Genomic DNA, 18,135 nt, shown 5'->3' with positions numbered 1-18,135 from the left:
TAAGTCTCATTTACTGATTGGATCCGTTTAAATTTGTTACATTTTTAACCATTTGATCCAATTAAGGACTTAAAATCACATTAAAATAAAATTATATGCAGAAACAGAAAATTTCTAATACAATATGTAATTTATTTTTTAGATCCTACCCTAAAAGTTTTCTTATTAATTACTAAAAGTCTTTTTTAACTTTCAAATCAAATCCACATGTTTGATCTAATTAAAGTATTTTTCTCTCAAAACCATGCAGAATTTTTCTTTGCCAAAATTACAAGAGGCTTTCACTCATTAATGCATGCTGGAAAAGAAATCGGACATTACCATAATTAACCAACATGGCTAATGTTATTGGATTAATTTTATAAATAAGTAAAGAACTACATCACCGCCTGTCAAAAGTTCTCATTGTGCCTGTCAATGATAGCTTGCTAGCTTAAGGGGAAAATGAAGATTTCCATTTCTAGCCCGAAAGCGATCTGGTTACGATTTTCCAAATTGGGGAAATATGACTTTTCCTTGTTATTTCTTTTATATATATATATATATATATATATTGAAAAAACACATTGCCTTTTTCGATATATAGAATAGTAGGTGGTAGTATCCTATACTTTTATGGGTGGTCGCTACAATTAGTGCATGATGAGACATCGACCTTTCTCAGTGAAAACAATAGATAGATAGATAGATAGATAGATAGATAGATATATATATATATATATATATATATTTGAATTGGTTTTTTTCTTGTTTGGGGTTTTTCTTCTGATTGATTTGGCTACGTTGCTTATTACATATTGGGACATTTTTTTGGATGCAATATAATTTCTCCTTTTCCCAGACTGGAAGTGGGATGGTCTTTGACGCTACCCTTTTTTATCTCACCCACCTTACCAATTTCAGATTAGTTTCATTTTGCTAAGCTAAGTATGTATGATGTTTTTAGCTTTCTCTTTCTGAGAGACCGAAAAATAGCTCAAGGATGATGAGAAATTATAGAGTACGTTTGAAACTCGTTTTAAAATGATTTTATTTTTTGTATAAAAATAGAAATGAAAATGTTTTTAATCCCAAACAAAAATCATTTTTAAAAATATGTTTGGTAGTTTTATCGAGAGATTATTTTCAGTATAAAAAAATCCATTAATATCTCTCTCTCTGTGCTCAAGAAAGGAGAAAACGGAAACAAAAAATGAAAAACGACTAACTCTCATTTTATACTAAACTAAAAAAATAGTTTTCATTTCCGTTTCTTGTCTTTAATTGTGTCAAACGTCGTTTCTTTCTTGTTTTTTTTTTCTCAAAAAAACGTAAAAAAACAAAAATAAAATCAACTCCATATATGGCTATAATGTTCTTTTGCCCCTTTTTTTTGCAAGTTGCCGTTTTTGAACCAGAGATTAAAAAAAATTATAATATATATATATATTTAAAAAAATAGTAGATTCTTCTTCATACTACCATTATTGGTAGAATATTGATAAGGCAGTGCAGTATAGCAAACAATCTATAGTGGCTGGCCCAAATTGCTAGGATTAAGGTAGACTAGGGTAAAGGTCGGCCCAGGCCTAGTTAATAAGTTGATTCTCTTACTTTTTGGTCATAGAGATTAGAGACCAGGCCTTAACCTCCAGCCTCTGTAAAGTAACTAAGAAGAATAAGAAAGATAATTTTATAAATTTCTTCCCCATTATTTTCACTTTTTCACTTTATCCCCAGATTCGGAAAACTGTTACTACTCCATCAGTCTATTTGAACTTCAAAACGTTAGTAAATTTGCCCCCTTTGTCCCTTAGATGGATGGAAAATCTGATGTTCCACTAAATTCGAAAAACAAAATTATAAATCCCACAAACTTTAGTTCATTGTACCCCAGACTTTAAAATGTTAGCAAATTTGTCCTTTACTTTAGTTAAAGGGACGTGAAAAATGGCATAACAATAAATTTGAAATATTAGCCTAATTTAATCAAAAACTCTAGTTAATGAGATAAAGTAGTGATAAAAATGCTCCTAATATTAAATTAACAAATTTAAAATTATAATTTATTATTTTAATTTTTAAAATTTAAATTTTTTGTGAGAGAAAAATATTATAAAGAATTAAGACTTATAATTCAGAACTAAGTACGAATCCTTAAAACAAACATTCCAGAAGCGATTTTGAACCACTCCAACGCAAACCACCAATTCCCCATGCAACCCAACTTTTTTTTTTATAAGTAACTTTTGTTAATTTAATAATTAGTAGTCTTATTATTATTTTTCTCAATAATTGGTTTTTTTAGCTTAAATTATATTTTATTTTCTCAAATTTCGTATCATTTTAGCTTTTCCGTCCACTTAAGTGAAGAAAGAGGGAAGATTTTGAGGGCAAAGTGAAAAAGTGGCTTAAGTTTGGGAAAACTTATAACATTTGTTCTTTCAAAGTCAGCACCATATCAGTTTTTCCATCCATCTAAGTGGGGGATAAATTTGCTAACTTTTTGAAGTTCAAAAGGGGCGGATGATAATTTTCCAAATTCAGGGACAAAGTGAAAAGGCAACTTAAATTTGGGGGAAAATCATAAACTTTAAGAAGTAATTATTGAAAATACAAAAATAAAAAATAAAAAAGAATAAGTAATTGTACATCCATTTAAGATCTGATACACATCATAAAAAAATTATAAATGTTATGAATGTATTTTTTAAAAGGAAAATATTATAATACATGTAAAAATTCTGTAAAGTTCATAAAACTGAAATTATTGGTTTGTTCTCTAGTTGTATTATTCATTACAAGTTATATTTTAATTTTTAAGATGTGTATCATTTTCTCATCCATTTTTTCCCTCTTTAAAATTTGTCTTCTTTGGGTGACTTAAAGAAAACACCCTGTTTACAATAGTTGAGCAGCGAAATACTACTACTAACTACTACCTTTTCTTTTCCCTTTCAAATACAACCTTCTTTGGGTGACTTAAAGAAAACACCCTGTTTACAATAGTTGAGCAGCAAAATACTACTACTAACTACTACCTTTTCTTTTCCCTTTAAAATACAATACCTTCAGCATTCAAAAAACCAAAACTAGATAAACCAAACCCTCACTTTCTTCTCTATCTTCCGTGGAAAAGGTGTCGCTAGATCCCTCGGCTGCCGGACCGGCAACGTAAAATCTCGCGGGATCTCCCCCCGTGGATCTCTATTGTCTGTCTCAGATCTCGACAAATCTCCCACCAGAGATCATAGAGTTCCCACGCGATGATGCCCTAATGATAGGAAATTGGGGATTTTGGGGTGGGGGGTCAGACTTAGCTGAATTTGTGATTTGAACTTTTTCTCTCTTAGTTTTTAGTTTTTTTGTGTGAAACTAAATTTATGCATTTTTTTGGGAAAAAATAGTCAAAAGTATGTAAGGAATCTAATACATAGTAAATCAGTAGGTCAATCTAAAGTAAACCAGTCAGTACAAATAAAAGTGAACTCGTTTAGTTAAAAATCATTGGCTTAGTCAGAAGCAAGCCAGCGATTTAAGAGTATAAAAGAAATAAAAAGTGATAAAAACTAAATAAGCTCTTCTCAACCACAGATGTTCCAACAAATATGGTTTCCGCCATTCTCACTACCCTATAGGATTATAGTATAATTGGACCTTCCATTAGCAAACACTCAGAGTTTAACTAGTTTCAAGGTTAAATCTATGTACAACCTATCTATTTCTATTCCTATTTTCGTGGCAGTTAATGGCGATAGAGACTATACAAAGGATATGACCACAAACCTCTCAAAATACATGCAACCATGAAAAGTCAGCCACTTTGCACTTGCAGGCAATCCAACTACGAAAATTATCAGTTTTGCAGTTCTAGTGCCGTCCCCTCTTCATTTTGCCCACAACGAACGTCTTGCCCATAATCTTGCAGCCTTTGACCGAGGCAGTAGCGGTCGTCTCTGATCTTTCTGTGCAAATAAGTCACGCACGCATGGAGAATCTTTGCACAAAACCACATGATGCTCAAAGCAAAGTATCCTGGCCAACCAACACGATGAATGGCAGAGTTGACTGGAAAGGGATATCCAAGCGTGGTTAATACAGGTTTGGCAAGCATGTATGCAGTAGAAAGTACTATAAGAAACTCTTTGAGCACCGAGAGGGCATGTCGATGGGAAAGACCATCGTTAAGTACCCGCTGAAGCTGCAACAGACACCTCCCATCAAGAGAATGCACGTTATCGACTATTATCTGCGACAACATAAAAATTGGGTTTAATCAAAAAAAGTTATCCTGTTACTGATCGTTACCTTTTAATGATTTAATACTTGTAATTTTACACGTTCGTCATAGAATCACATTTTTAGTTGCAACCGTGATTATGATTGCATAGTTTCGGTTACTAACAATGATACGTATCACATCTAAATTCCGTGCTTTCATGCAAGAAGGTGGAATACTCACCAGTCCAACTAAAGTGATAAAAAAGAGCCATCCTAGTACCCAACATTGAAAGACGGTGAAAATTGAGACTTCATCCAAATGTAATGGAATGGGAACAACCAACACTAGGTCTAGCAGAAGACCAACCACCGTCGGAATTACAAATATCTAAATAGAAAAACCAGAATTATGATTAAAAACAAAAATGTTTAGACCCTATACGAAAAAGCCAGACGGAAAGGAGAAATCAAATTGCATACCCCTAATGACAGAAGAGCAAAAATCTTGAAGGCTGTCATACAGTACTGTCGTATTTGGCTCAAAAGAGACCCCACACCTCTTGTTTGAGCATGTTCTAGACCATACTTGGTATAGATTACAACTGCCCGGATAACACAGCTTCCAACAATGAAAGAACAAAAATCTACAAAATAAGCCATAAACACAATTCAATTCTTTTGACATGTGCATCAACCAAGGAGACATCACAGGATAGCGATATTACCATCACACTTAAATCCATCAAGGAAGTCAGCCGCTGCTTGAAAAAGTGCCCGTCCAAGTAAAAGAGGTACAGCCATCATTAATGAGTTAAAGACAAGTGCAGTCATCCACGCAAATACCAAGAATATAAGAATGCGTAGTGCAAATCTGTACCAACAAAAAGGAAAATAAAAACATTTTCGCCATTAATTACAAAACATGATAGGTAAACATTGTAGACTAAAGCACGCAACATGAAAAGAAAGTAAAGTAGGGTAAAGTTCACTCAGTGTCATGTTGTGTTTTAGCTTGTTTGTGGGAAGTCCCACATTGTTTTTGTATGAAGGCGACTTGGACTTTTGGCTTCTATAAATAAGCTCTTCCCCCTCCTTTGTTTAGTATCCAAAAATCCACTCTTCTTACTCAAGGAGGTCCTTTAACAAGGATATCCTAGTAATGGGTCATAAGTACCCCAAAGTTGTAATTGTTCTTTGAGATTAATGAAGTGGTCTCCTACGGTGGTGTCCCGAGGACGTAGGCAATTTGCCGAACCTCACTAAATCCTAGTGTGTTCTTTCTTTTTATTCTTGCTTTAGTAATTTTGCATTCTGGTATTTTTTCTATAATTGTTAGTATTCAGTAGCAATATGTTGGGTTTGTAGGCTGCGCATTGTACCGTTCTTAAGGTACTATTCATAGTTGTTTTTGAGTGGGAAATACCCGATTTTCCCAACAAGTGGTATCAGAGCTAACGGTTCATTCTAGGCTTTGTCGTATTGTTTGCTACTGAATACTTTTGTTTGGAGTCATAATGACAACGGAAGTACCAACTTTGATGAAAGTTGAAGCATCAATCTCCTCACCCATTTTGACAACAAGCATAATGTCAAATGCGAGATTTGCAGTTGAGATATTTAACGGTACCGGTCATTTCGGCATGTGGCAAGGCGAGGTGCTAGACACTCTCTTTTAGCAAGGTCTAGACATTGCCATCAAAGAAGAAAAACCAGAAGATGTTCAAGAAAAGGATTGGAAGACTACTAACTGCCTGGCGTGTGGGACAATTCGTTCGTGCATGTCCAGAGAACACAAGTATGCGTTCAAGAATGAGACTTCTGCAAATAAGTTGTGGAAGGCATTGGTGGACAAATTTATAATAAAAAAAAGAACAGTCAAAATAAGCTCCTGATGAAGAAAAGATTGTTCCGCTTTGATTATCGACCAGGTACCAGTATAAATGACCACATTACTGCTTTCAATCAGTTAGTAGCGGATTTGTTAAACTTAGACGACACTTTTAAAGATGAAGATTTGGCTTTAATGTTATTGTCATCTCTTCCTAACGAGTTTGAACATTTAGAAACTACTTTACTTCATGGCAAAGAAAAAGTATCTCTTGTTGTAGTTTGTGCTGCTTTATATAGTTATGAATTAAGAAGAAAGAATAAAAAAGAAAGCAAGAACGTAGCAGCAGAAGAAGCATTGGTAGCCGTTCGCAAAGCCAGAAGCAGGGAAAGCAAGGAAGAAGAGGGAGATCTCGTTCAAAGGCCAGACTTGAAAAAGACGAGTGTGCTTTCTGTCGAGAGAAAGGATATTGGAAAAAAGACTATCTGAAGCTAAAAGAGAAAGGAAAAGCTGCTCAACATGCATGTGTAGCTGAGTACGATAGTGATAATGCAAAGCTCTCATCGGTGGTTTCACCTTCAACATCCTGGTTAGACGAATGGATATTGGATTCGGATTGTACCTATCATATGTGTCCCGTTCAGGAGTGGTTCTTCAATTTCGAAGAGCTAAATGGAGAGTTGTTTACATGGGCAACGACAAAGCCTGTAAAACAACTGGGATAGGCTCAATCCGACTAAAAAACCAAGATGGAGGAACCAGAGTTCTGACAGATGTTTGATATGTGCCGGATTTGAAGAAGAATCTAATCTCTTTGGGAGCCTTGGAATCCAAAGGCTCAATTGTAACAATGCGAGATGGAATTTTGAAGGTAACCTCAGGTGCACCAGTGGTGATGAAAGGCATCAGAAGAAATAACTTGTATCACTACCAAGGTAGTACAATTATTGGAGCAGCAGCAACTGCAACTTCCGACAATGATAGAGTCAGAAGCAACCAGGTTGTGGCATATGTGGTTGGGACATGCTGGGAAAAAATCCTTGCAGACTTTGGTGAAGCAAGGATTGTTGAAAGGTGCAAAAGCTTGCAAATTAGATTTTTATGAGCATTGTGTCTGAGAAAGCAAAAGAGAGTGAAGTTTGGCACCGCTATCCATAATACAAAAGGTATTGTAGACCTGAGAAAGCAAAAGAGAGTGAAGTTTGGCACCGCTATCCATAATACAAAGGTATTGTAGACTATATGCACTCAGATGTATGGAGACCTTCCAAGACAACGTCTCTAGGAGGAAAGCACTACTTCGTCACATTTGTTGACGACTTTTCCAGAAGAGTTTGGGTGTATACAATGAAGACCAAAGATGAAGTGCTTGGAGTTTTCCTTAAGTGAAAAACTATGATCGAGAACCAGACTGGAAGGATCAAAGTTCTCATAATAGACAACGGAGGAGAACATACAAGTGATCTATTCCTTGATGTTTGCCAAAAGTATGGCATAGTTCGACACTTCACGGTCAGAAAAACACCACAACAGAACAGGGTGTCAGAGCGCATGAATCAAACATTGGTGGAGAAAGTTTGTTGCATGCTGTCTAATGATGGGTTAGGTAGACAATTTTGGGCTAAAGCTATGACATATGCGCAACACCTTGTTAATCGTTTACCATCGTCCGCAATTGGTGGTAAAACACCTTTAGAGGTATGGTCTGGAAAACCTACTACAGATTATGATTTCTTGCATGTATTTGGTTCCACTGCATACTATCATGTTAAGGAATCGAAGTTAGATCCGAGGGCAAAGAAGGCTCTCTTTATGGGAATCACCACGGGAATAAAGGGATATCGATTATGGTGTCCAGAAACGAAGTAGTCTTTAGCAGAGATGTTACCTTTGATGAATTTGTCGTGTTAAAGGTAACAAGTGAAGCTGTTCAAACCGATGGTACTCTGCAACAGGTGGAGGGTACTCCACAGAAGGTGGAGTTTGAAGGGACGAATATTAGCCCAGATAGGCAAGCAGAAACTGACACTCCAGTGACAGAAGAGGAATCAATTGAGGAAGAAGTTCCGACTCAAGAACCTTTACAGCAACAATCAATTGCAGTTCAAAGGCCAAGACGAGGTATTCACAAACCTGAGCGATTCATTGACATGGTGGCCTATGCACTTCCAGTTGTAGACGATGATGTACCATCCACTTATCGAGAAGTAGTACTAAGTACAGAAAGTAAAAAGTGGAGGAAAGCCATGGATGAAGAGATGCAGTCTCTTCATAAGAACAAGACCTAGAACCTGGCACAACTACCAAAAGGTAAGAAGACAATTGGTTGCAAATGGGTATTTGCAAAGAAAGAAGGATTTCCTGACAAGAATGATGTTCGCTACAAGGCAAGGTTGGTGGCTCAGGGCAACGCTCAAAAGGAGGGAATCGACTATAATGAGGTATTTTCTCTAGTTGTGAAGCATTCCTCCATTAGAATTTTGTTGGCCTTGGTAGCTCAATTGGATTTGGAGCTAGCTCAACTTGATGTGAAGACTGCGTTCTTACACGATTTAGAAGAGGAAATCTACATGACCCAGCCAGAAGGATTTACAATTGCTGGAAAAGAAAATTGGGTTTGCAAGCTGAACAAATTGTTGTACAGATTGAAGCAATCTCCGAGGCAGTGGTACAAGCGATTTGACAAGTTTATGATGGGGCAAAAGCACACCAGAAGCAAATGCAATCATTGTGCGTATTTGAGCAAGCTACAAGATGGTTCTTTCATTTACTTACTCTTACACGTTGATGATATGCTGATTGCATCAAAGAGCGAAGCAGAGATAGAAAAATTGAAGGCTCAGTTGAATCAAGAGTTCGAGATGAAGGATTTAGGTGAAGCCAAGAAGATTCTCGGGATGGAGATAAGCAGAGATAGATCGAGAGGCAAGCTTTGTTTGACTCAGAAGTAATATCTGAAGAAATTACTACAACGTTTTGGAATGAATGAGAATTCAAAACCCGTAAGTACCTCACTTGCTCCTCACTTGAAACTAAGTTCGCAATTATCTCCGAAGAATGTTGAAGATCACGATTTAGAAGAGGAAATCTACATGACCCAGCCAGAAGGATTTACAATTGCTGGAAAAGAAAATTGGGTTTGCAAGCTGAACAAATCGTTGTACAGATTGAAGCAATCTCCGAGGCAGTGGTACAAGCGATTTGACAAGTTTATGATGAGGCAAAAGCACACCAGAAGCAAATGCGATCATTGTGCGTATTTGAGCAAGCTACAAGATGGTTCTTTCATTTACTTACTCTTACACGTTGATGATATGCTGATTGCATCAAAGAGCGAAGCAGAGATAGAAAAATTGAAGGCTCAGTTGAATCAAGAGTTCGAGATGAAGGATTTAGGTGAAGCCAAGAAGATTCTCGGGATGGAGATAAGCAGAGATAGATCGAGAGGCAAGCTTTGTTTGACTCAGAAGCAATATCTGAAGAAATTACTACAACGTTTTGGAATGAATGAGAATTCAAAACACTTGCTCCTCACTTGAAACTAAGTTCACAATTATCTCCGAAGAACGTTGAAGATGGAGAATATATGGCGAAAGTTCCATACGCTAATGCAGAGGGTAACTTAATGTATGCAATGGTGTGTACGAAGCCCGATGATTAATGCATGAAGATGCACCCTAAATACTGCTTTTGATTTATAAAATATTAAAATATTTAAGTTTTAATTAAACAATTCCATTATTTTTATTCAGAATATTTTAATTAGAATTTGTATAATTTTTCCTTAAATATTTACATATGAAAAACAGTGTGAAGAGCTAACATGAGGATATCATTTTCAGCCTATTTAGGCCACTAAGCCGAGCCACATAAGCTATATTAAGATAGAAAGAAACACGCTCAGCTGAGTCAAGCCACCAAGCCGAGCCAAGCCGCTCATCATTTCCCTCCGCGTGGCCCCAACTCTTCCGCGTTTCCCAACTCTTCCTCGCGCGCTTCACCAGCATGCCTATCTTTCAGGGCGCGCGTTCTTCCTACGCATGATCTTCAGCGCGTCCAAAGCTCTCTTCGGCGTGGGTCCCACACCTGCGATGCCAGCCCGACTTCCCAATGAATGCGCGCCAGCTGTCAACCTTGTCCCCTGCTCTGACCAATGCCAGCTCCGTCAGCCCACTCCGCAAGCGCCAGGTGTCCGAGCGGGTCCCAGCTGTCTCCAACTGCCAGCGTACTCTTCCTCCGGGCATGCGACAAGCAAATCAATTCTGATAAACCAATCTCATTGCGACACGTGTCCATATGAGGTGCTGAATTCGGATTTCTTCTCCGCAAATTGCCAGAATTCATCCCTAAATCATATATATGATTTCTTTTAATTTATGTGTAATTTTATTTTATTTCCTTTTCTTTTGTAATTTTCTATTTTTATTATTTGTTTTTTTATTTGATATGCAACCTCTGAACACTATAAATAAGAGGGTTAGCCCATGATTTTTGCAAGTTTTTCATATTTAGTTTTATGTCGTCTTGTTGTCAGTCTCATATTTTCTCTCTAGAACTTATGAAAATGTTTTGCAAGCTAAGCTAGAGTTTTCTTGGTGAGGTTAGAGATGAACTTTTGTTAGTGACCCAATTCAGGCTTTTGATTCCATGTGCTATAAAATTCAATATTTGAATGAATTAAATCTTATGTATCTTTCATTTATTTTTCAAAATATTGTGTGTCAATTTTTATACAAGTCCAGTCACATTTTTCTTATGTAATTCTGACACGCATTGTTTTGTTATTCAAATTATGTTACAAATTGTCTTTTACTGCAATATTATCAAATTGATATATTGTCGATTTTGGATAACTTATAATAATAATATTTTCGGAGTTAACTTAGAGATTTAATTTGTTCGATTCTTTTATTTTGTGAATCAAAACTTAAATTGGTGAACGAAACATTAGGGATTCTCGACACCTTACCGTTTTTACTACTGAATTTCCTTCATACAAATTTTCTCTTTTTTATTTTATTTGCAGCAAAAATCTCAAAAACTCTTCTTTTTCTTTAATTCAGTTGTTATTTATTTTTCTCTAACGCTTTTATTTTACTAATCTTTCTTGTTTATTTTGTTACCTCTCTGTGGATACGACCGCCTTTCTGTGCTACAATTGACCGCTTGTGAATATCACTTTTGGGCGTTAATCAAATTTTAGCGCCGTTGCTGGAGAGGTGCTACTAGCAAGACTGATAGACATTTTTTTTTAATTATTATTTTCTTTGCTATTAAGCTGTGTTAGTTTTTTATTTTACTTATTAGTCTTTGTCTAGCCTTTAGTTCACGTTCTGTAGCAGATCAGTAGTTTAATTTGTTTTAGCCTTTTTGTTTCAGTTGTTTTTTTCTTGCCGTTTCTTATTTTTTTTTAAAAATCTTTTTAATATTTGCTTTTAGTGTTCTGTTAGCTTCATTATTATTAGATTTTGTTAATTTTTCCTTGTTTTTTTTTTTTTTCTTTGTCAACTACCGTAGGTATTATTTTTTATTATTATTTGGTTTCCTTATTTCTCATTTAATTGTTTAGAATTTTATTACCATTTTATTTAATAGCATAGTGTGAGATTTTCCTTTTCAGTTATTAGAATAATTATAATTTGATTTTGTAATCTTTTATTTTTGATAAATTAGAATTTTTTTTTGTTTCCCCATTTGTATATTTTAATTGTTGACTATTATATTGGTGCTTAATTTAATTTTTCCTTTTATAGTTTTCATTAATTCATAGGATTGTAATTAATTGACTATTCTTAATCTAGGAATTTCATAATTTGGTATATTTAGACTTTTGACTTTAGGAATAGTTTTCATTGATTAGATTTCATTTCATAATTTATTCAATAAAATTTAATAATTTATTTTGAGGATAATTGTGTGGTTACGTAGAAAGTACAATCTGAGGGAGTTATGTCTAAGAAAGTTGATACTTAAGTGGGCCTCGCCCCACCAATCTTTTTTGGAAACGTTGCTCTGTCTAGGAGACTATTCATTGAGCCAAGAGCTATAGTCTTTCCTGTGAGCACTCTCGGTGGTTACAATTTACGTTACTATACAATTATTATTTTTTTTTTGTTTTGATTAAAAATTAAAAAAAAAAAACCGCTTAGGGTGAATGCAACAGTATAGAGACGAACTAGGGAGATTTACTCGACGTCCAGATATAGAAAACCCTAGTGAAATTATGTCTAACTCGTCTTCTACGCCTCCATCTTCACACTCGTCGTTGAAATTCGCACTTCAAAATCTATTCGTAATGGCACAATACGAGGAAGTTCAGCAGAAGACATTGCAAGATTACCTGTACCCAACGCGAACGGCCACCCCGTCTTGCATCATGTTCCCACTGAATGCACCGCCTACGGATTTCAAGCCGAGCATGATTACACTTCTCTCAACCTTTCACGGGTTAGAGAAGGAGAACCCATATGTACACATCTAGGAGTTTGACGAGGTGGTGGCCACCTTTCACAGCTGTGCTGATGCCGCAAACACCGTCAGATTGAAGTTTTTCCCTTTCTCTCTGAAGGACAAGGCCAAAAGCTGGTTGTATTCTCTTAGACCCAGGTCTATTGGTACGTGGGAAGAAATGATGACGACATTCTTCAACAAGTATTTCCCACACCATAAGACCAACAATTTGAAACAACATATTCAAATTTCGCTCAGAAGGAAAACGAAACTCTCTATCAAGCTTGAGAGCGTTTTAAAGATATGTTAAATCTATGTCCCCACCATGGATATGAAAGTTGGCGCCTCGTAAGCTATTTCTACGATGGACTCACAATCCGAGAGCGCCAATTTGTGGAGATGATGTGCAATGGGGATTTTCTCCAGAAGGATCCTGACGAAGCTATCGAGTACCTAAATGAGTTAGCTGAGAAAGCTCATACTTGGACTGGACTAAGTGCTACTGAGAGCACCAGTAGGTCCCGATCAGCTGGAGTTTATCAATTGAGGGAAGATGACAGCCTCAAGGCTCAACTTGAAGTTTTGACGAAGCAAATCGAGATCCTCAAAAGTAAAGATAGTAAAAGAATCCACATGGTAGCGAGGACAAAGACACATGAGCCATGTTTCGTTTGTAGTGGAGAGGGCCATCTAGCTCAAGATTGCCACACTTTAAGTGAAATAAGAGGGGTATACGAAGAGCAGTGCAACGCTTTGGGCGTATATAGAAAACCATATACACCTTTCTCAGAGACTTACAATCCTGGTTGGAAAAACCACCCGAACTTCAGTTGGCGAGATTCGAACCAACATGCACAATCATCTGAAAGGCAATGGGGATCAAAGCAACAATCTCAACCACCAAGGTCATATTTTGCGCCTCCGAATAACATGTAGCCGAAAAGGAATTCTCTAGAGAATACCCTAAAAGCTTTTATAGATGCGCAAAATAAGACGAATCAAAGGGTTGATTCAATGCTCATGCAGCTGTTGGAAGAGAACAAGGAAATAAAAAATCAGATCACAAAGCTGACAAAAGCTTTAACCGTTTAGGAACGCAATAAATTTTCATCACAAACCCAGTCCAATTTAAGAGGACAACACATGGCTCAAACTTCCAACTTTGAAAGTCAAAATACCAATGAAGTTAACGCCATCTCTACTCGAAGTGGTAAGAATTTGGACACGCCATCGACAAGTACAACCACTTCGAGTAATGAAGAATCAGCTCAGGAGAAAGAAGATCCAACAAAAGTTTCGGTAAAGGTGCATTTCCCCCAAGCTCTCTGACCTGCTGGGAAAGTGTCAGAAAATCAAAGTGAGATCCTGAAACACTTGACACAATTGAAGATCAATCTTCTCTTACTACATGTGATCAAGCAAGTGCCGGCATACGCCAAGGTTATCAAGGATCTGTACACTATAAAGAGAAAACACCATGTCAAGAAAACTGCATTCTTGACGGAACAAGTGAGCGCGATGATTGAGCAGAAGACACCGCTGAAGTACAAAGATCCTGCCTGTCCCACCATTTCTTGCACCATTGGGACACGAATTCGGCCAAGCATTGTTGGATCTTGGAGCGAGTGTAAACCTCATGCCTTATTCAGTTTACTCGCAACTTGATCTTGGAGAGATTAAGCAAACACTTGTAGTACTGCAATTGGCCGATTGATCCATCAAGAAACCACGTAAAATAGTTGAATACGTGTTATTGCAAGTTGATAAGTTTTACTATCCCGTGGATTTCGTTGTTTTAGACACTCAGTCAATGGTTGATGTAGAGTCAAAAATCTCGATCATCCTTGGAAGAGCATTCCTTGCGACAGCAAATGCCCTAATTAATTGTAGAAATGGTCATGAAGATCTCTTTTGGGAACATGACTCTCGAAAGTAAATGTTTTCAACGTTGTAAAACAACCACAAGGTGACGACGAGTGTCACCAAACATTCATGATCGACACACTTGTCGAGGAGGAGGTTCTGCCGCAAAGCAACTATGAAGACCTTGAAAACCTCCTCCAAAATTCTGATTCTGAAAATTCCAGTTCTGCTGAGTTGGCTCACTTGTCTGCAATTTTCAACAACTCACAGGACAGAGGAACCAAGTTTGGGCCACCATGTTTTGAGGAGCTCCCAACAGAAGGAAAAAAACTGAAATCATCCACTAAGGAGGCTCCAAAAGTCAAGCTAGCCCAATTACATGAGGGCTTAAAACATACGTTCTTGGGAGATGAAGGCACATTCTCAGTCATCATCTCGTCTAAACTCGATGCATTGTAAGAACAACGATTGTTCGACATGCTGAAAGAGCACAATTCCAGGATCTACAAGGCAAAAATGAAAATGGCTCATGACAAGCAGATCATGACGAAGAACTTCGAGCCAAATCAGCAAGTTCATCTCTATGATTCCCGTTTGCATCTCCACCCCAGTAAGTTGAGGTCGTGGTGGACTGACCCGTTCATACTGCCGTGCCCCTTTTGAACATGTGGATAGCGATATGGGCGAACATTCACTAGAGCCGTGCCCGGCTGCAACGTGATCCCGGTCTCGTCGGGGTGGCAACTCTGCCGGCCACTCGAATACCCGATCATACTGCCGCAGTAGTCCCTCCAATGGTGTCGACACTGGGTCCGAGCTACCTATCGCCGCTACCTCTAAACTGCCGAACTCCATCAGCACCCCTGAACCCTCCTCACGGATGGCTTTCATCATCGCCTTCAAGGAAACTAAGGAATTGCAAAGGCACCATCCAAAATCTCATAGTAAGCGTCTTCCAATTTACTTGCATACCCCCCAACGTCTCCAGCCACTTCATCCCCAATATGACGTCGGCACTCCCAAGTTCGAGGGGAAGGAAGTCCTCCATAACCTCTATGTTTTGTAACTTCAAGACCACTCCCTTACACAGGCCCTCCCCTTTCACAGTGAATCCCGTTCCCATCAACACTCCATACCCATTGGTCGGCACTTGTGGGATGGCCAATCTCTCCACGAGATCGGTGGAAATGAAATTGTGGGTGGCCCCACAATCAATCATCACCACTACTTCCTGCTGTGCAATCCGGCCCTTCACCTTCATAGTCTTCGGGCTAGTTAACCCCACCACAGAGTTGATTGAGAGCTCCACCATCTCTTCAATTACTGGTTCCTTGGGGGCTTCCTCGATGCCATGTCCCTCCTCCCCGTCAGGCCCCTCAACCTCATCGTTAACTACTAGGACATGCAACTCCTTATTCTTACATCAATGCCCGATCGAATACTTTTCATCACAACGAAAACATAGTCCTTTTTCTTTCTTTTGTTGAAGTTCAGAATCAGTTAGGCGTTTGAATGGAAGAGTAGGTTTCGGCCCCGGAGGTCTTACCTAGCCATGGACAGGCCTTGGGATTGAAGGGAGCTGGGCATACATGCTTTGGCCATACGTCAGTGTTAGGTGTCGAGTATTGTTTGGATTTCCCATCACCCTCGCCGGACGCAACATCAAGTTTCGGTCCTCCACCCGCTGCACTAACTCCATAATTTTCGCTAATCCGATAGGTCGCATCATTCTCACCTCAGTGCGTATTTCCGATTTGAGGCCGTTAATAAACGTGCTCTCCAAAACTTGCTCCGGAACCCCCATAAAGGGCGCTGCTAGGACCTCAAATAGGCGCCAAAATTCCCGGACCGACCCCTCCTGACGCAAGGCTAGAAACTTCTCGCAACTCGACCCCTCTTGAGTCACCCGGAAGCGATCCAGTAGATTCGACTTCATTTCCATCCAGCTTCTCATGGGTCGACGTCCTTCCTCCCACTGGAACCAGGCTAGCGCCTCCCCGTCCAAGGCGATCGCCGCTGCGGTCAACTTCTCCTCTTCGATCAAACGATTAAGGGTGAAGTAGTGTTCTATCTGATAGACCCATCCCTCCGGGTTCACACCCTCAAAGACCGGCATCTCCAGGCGATGAGATGGACAATCCCCTTTCAGAATCCCCTCGCGACCGCCACTCGACCCCCTCCCGGACTTTCCCCTCCCCTAAACGGTGCCGTTGACCCCGAAGGCGGAGTGGGTGCCGATATACCCCCCTTTACCGCCGTTGGACCCATATCCGTCAGTAGATCTGACTCCCTCGCCTTCCCCTTGTCCGCCGGTGGGGCGTCTACCCGTACCAATTCCTCCATCTTCTGGAGAACCTGCTCTAAACGTTCAAGGCCCGTGATCTTCTCCAAGCTCTTCTCCAACACATCCAACTTTAGCAATCCCCCTTGAACCTACTCGAACCGCTCCTCCACCGCCGAGATCCGTGTATCCACTGTCTCCGGCTGCGATTCGCCCTGACCTGCCCCTCCTGCCTCAGCCCTGCCTCCTGGTTTCCTGTTATTCGCCATCCCCAAATCGAGATGCTCTCATACCAAAATGATAAGCTCGAACTAAGTAGAACGAAGACAAGCAGAAAACAACGAGAAATCAAGAGAGATAGAATGAAAACAACTTGTATTGATACTGGTTTTTCCCAAGCACCGATACAGACTCGCATGGACATTCGAGAGGTCCAGCACTCTCCCCCTTTCAGTCACTTACCACACGTCACCCAGCATTTAGCGCATCTACTTGGCACGCCTGGCATATGTAAACCGAATTGGGGGCTTATCAGCTGTGTAGTGTACCGTTCTTAGGGTGCTATTCATAGTTGTTTTTGAGTGGGAAATACCTGATTTCCCTAACATGTCAAACAACCAGTAAGCCTTAAAGAAAAAAAAAAACAAACAAACAAACAAAAAAGAGGAAAAAAAAATAAAAAGACAGTAAGCTCATATGTTAACTACCACTAAAGTACACCTCTTACTGACAGGTATTGATTTAGGTCACAAAACAAATTATGTATGTGAAAAAAGTCGGATCCTCCCATCAGATGCTTTAAAAGAAGATTTTACATTATATGTGTTGCAGCTGAACCAAAAAAGGACTAATCATATAATTTTGGTTATACAACCTATAGCAAAAACCAAACATCAAGAATATTTCTAAAGATGAGCAGGGTAAACTAATGCACAAAAGTAGAAGCAATATCACAAACTGCTTTTGAAATGTATCAACACCAACATAAACAAGGCTTACTGGGAATCCGCTTCTAGGCCCTCACTGCCAAGCTCAGTAGCATCAGCATTTCGTTGTGTATGTAAACCTTCAATTCTTTCATCAACTGATACATTACGTACTCTTTGCTGCGTCAGTTGTTCAACATTCCCACCATTATTCCCATCTCTAGGAAGTAAAAAATCACTTAGGCTGAGACGTGAGCATATGAAAATAACCCACTTGCGCAAGAGGACTTTAAATGTTTTTGATGGATAGTAAAAGCGCACGGTACATGGAGAAATGAAAAAGGGACCTTCTTAAAACTACAGCAGAAACAGTTTTTGCTTCTGAATAACTGCAATAAAGTGCAAATCCATACGTTACATAAAGCAAGAGGCATTAAAATATATATATATATATGCATGTTGTACATATTGTTACAAATAGAAAATGAGTCACTTACAAAAGATTGAGTGGGAATGCGGATGGCAGATAGAAAAGGACTAATTTGATAGGTAAAAACACCAGCATCACGATCAAACTACCATGAACA

At 38.7% G+C, this 18,135-nt stretch overlaps 1 protein-coding gene and 1 non-coding gene across 2 annotated transcripts; both read right to left on the bottom strand.

The window, feature by feature from the left end:
* Positions 1-3,433: 3,433 nt before the first annotated feature.
* Positions 3,434-17,868, bottom strand: LOC21389233 (probable E3 ubiquitin ligase SUD1). Its single transcript, XM_010111501.2, has 5 exons — positions 17,622-17,868; positions 4,926-5,071; positions 4,681-4,844; positions 4,442-4,588; positions 3,434-4,228 (listed from the first exon to the last, which is right to left on the bottom strand). Exons 2-5 carry the CDS (start codon positions 5,029-5,031, stop codon positions 3,836-3,838), a joined length of 810 nt encoding a protein of 269 aa, XP_010109803.2. The 5' UTR covers positions 5,032-5,071; positions 17,622-17,868; the 3' UTR covers positions 3,434-3,835.
* Positions 12,705-12,810, bottom strand: LOC112094155. The gene has a single exon (XR_002903386.1). It is a non-coding gene; the product is annotated as a small nucleolar RNA R71 (small nucleolar RNA).
* Positions 17,869-18,135: the final 267 nt, after the last annotated feature.

The sequence above is a fragment of the Morus notabilis genome, unplaced genomic scaffold, assembly GCF_000414095.1.
Source record: "Morus notabilis unplaced genomic scaffold, ASM41409v2 Scaffold312, whole genome shotgun sequence".
Lineage (NCBI taxonomy): Eukaryota > Viridiplantae > Streptophyta > Magnoliopsida > Rosales > Moraceae > Morus > Morus notabilis.
This window is presented reverse-complemented; position numbering and strand designations above follow the sequence as displayed.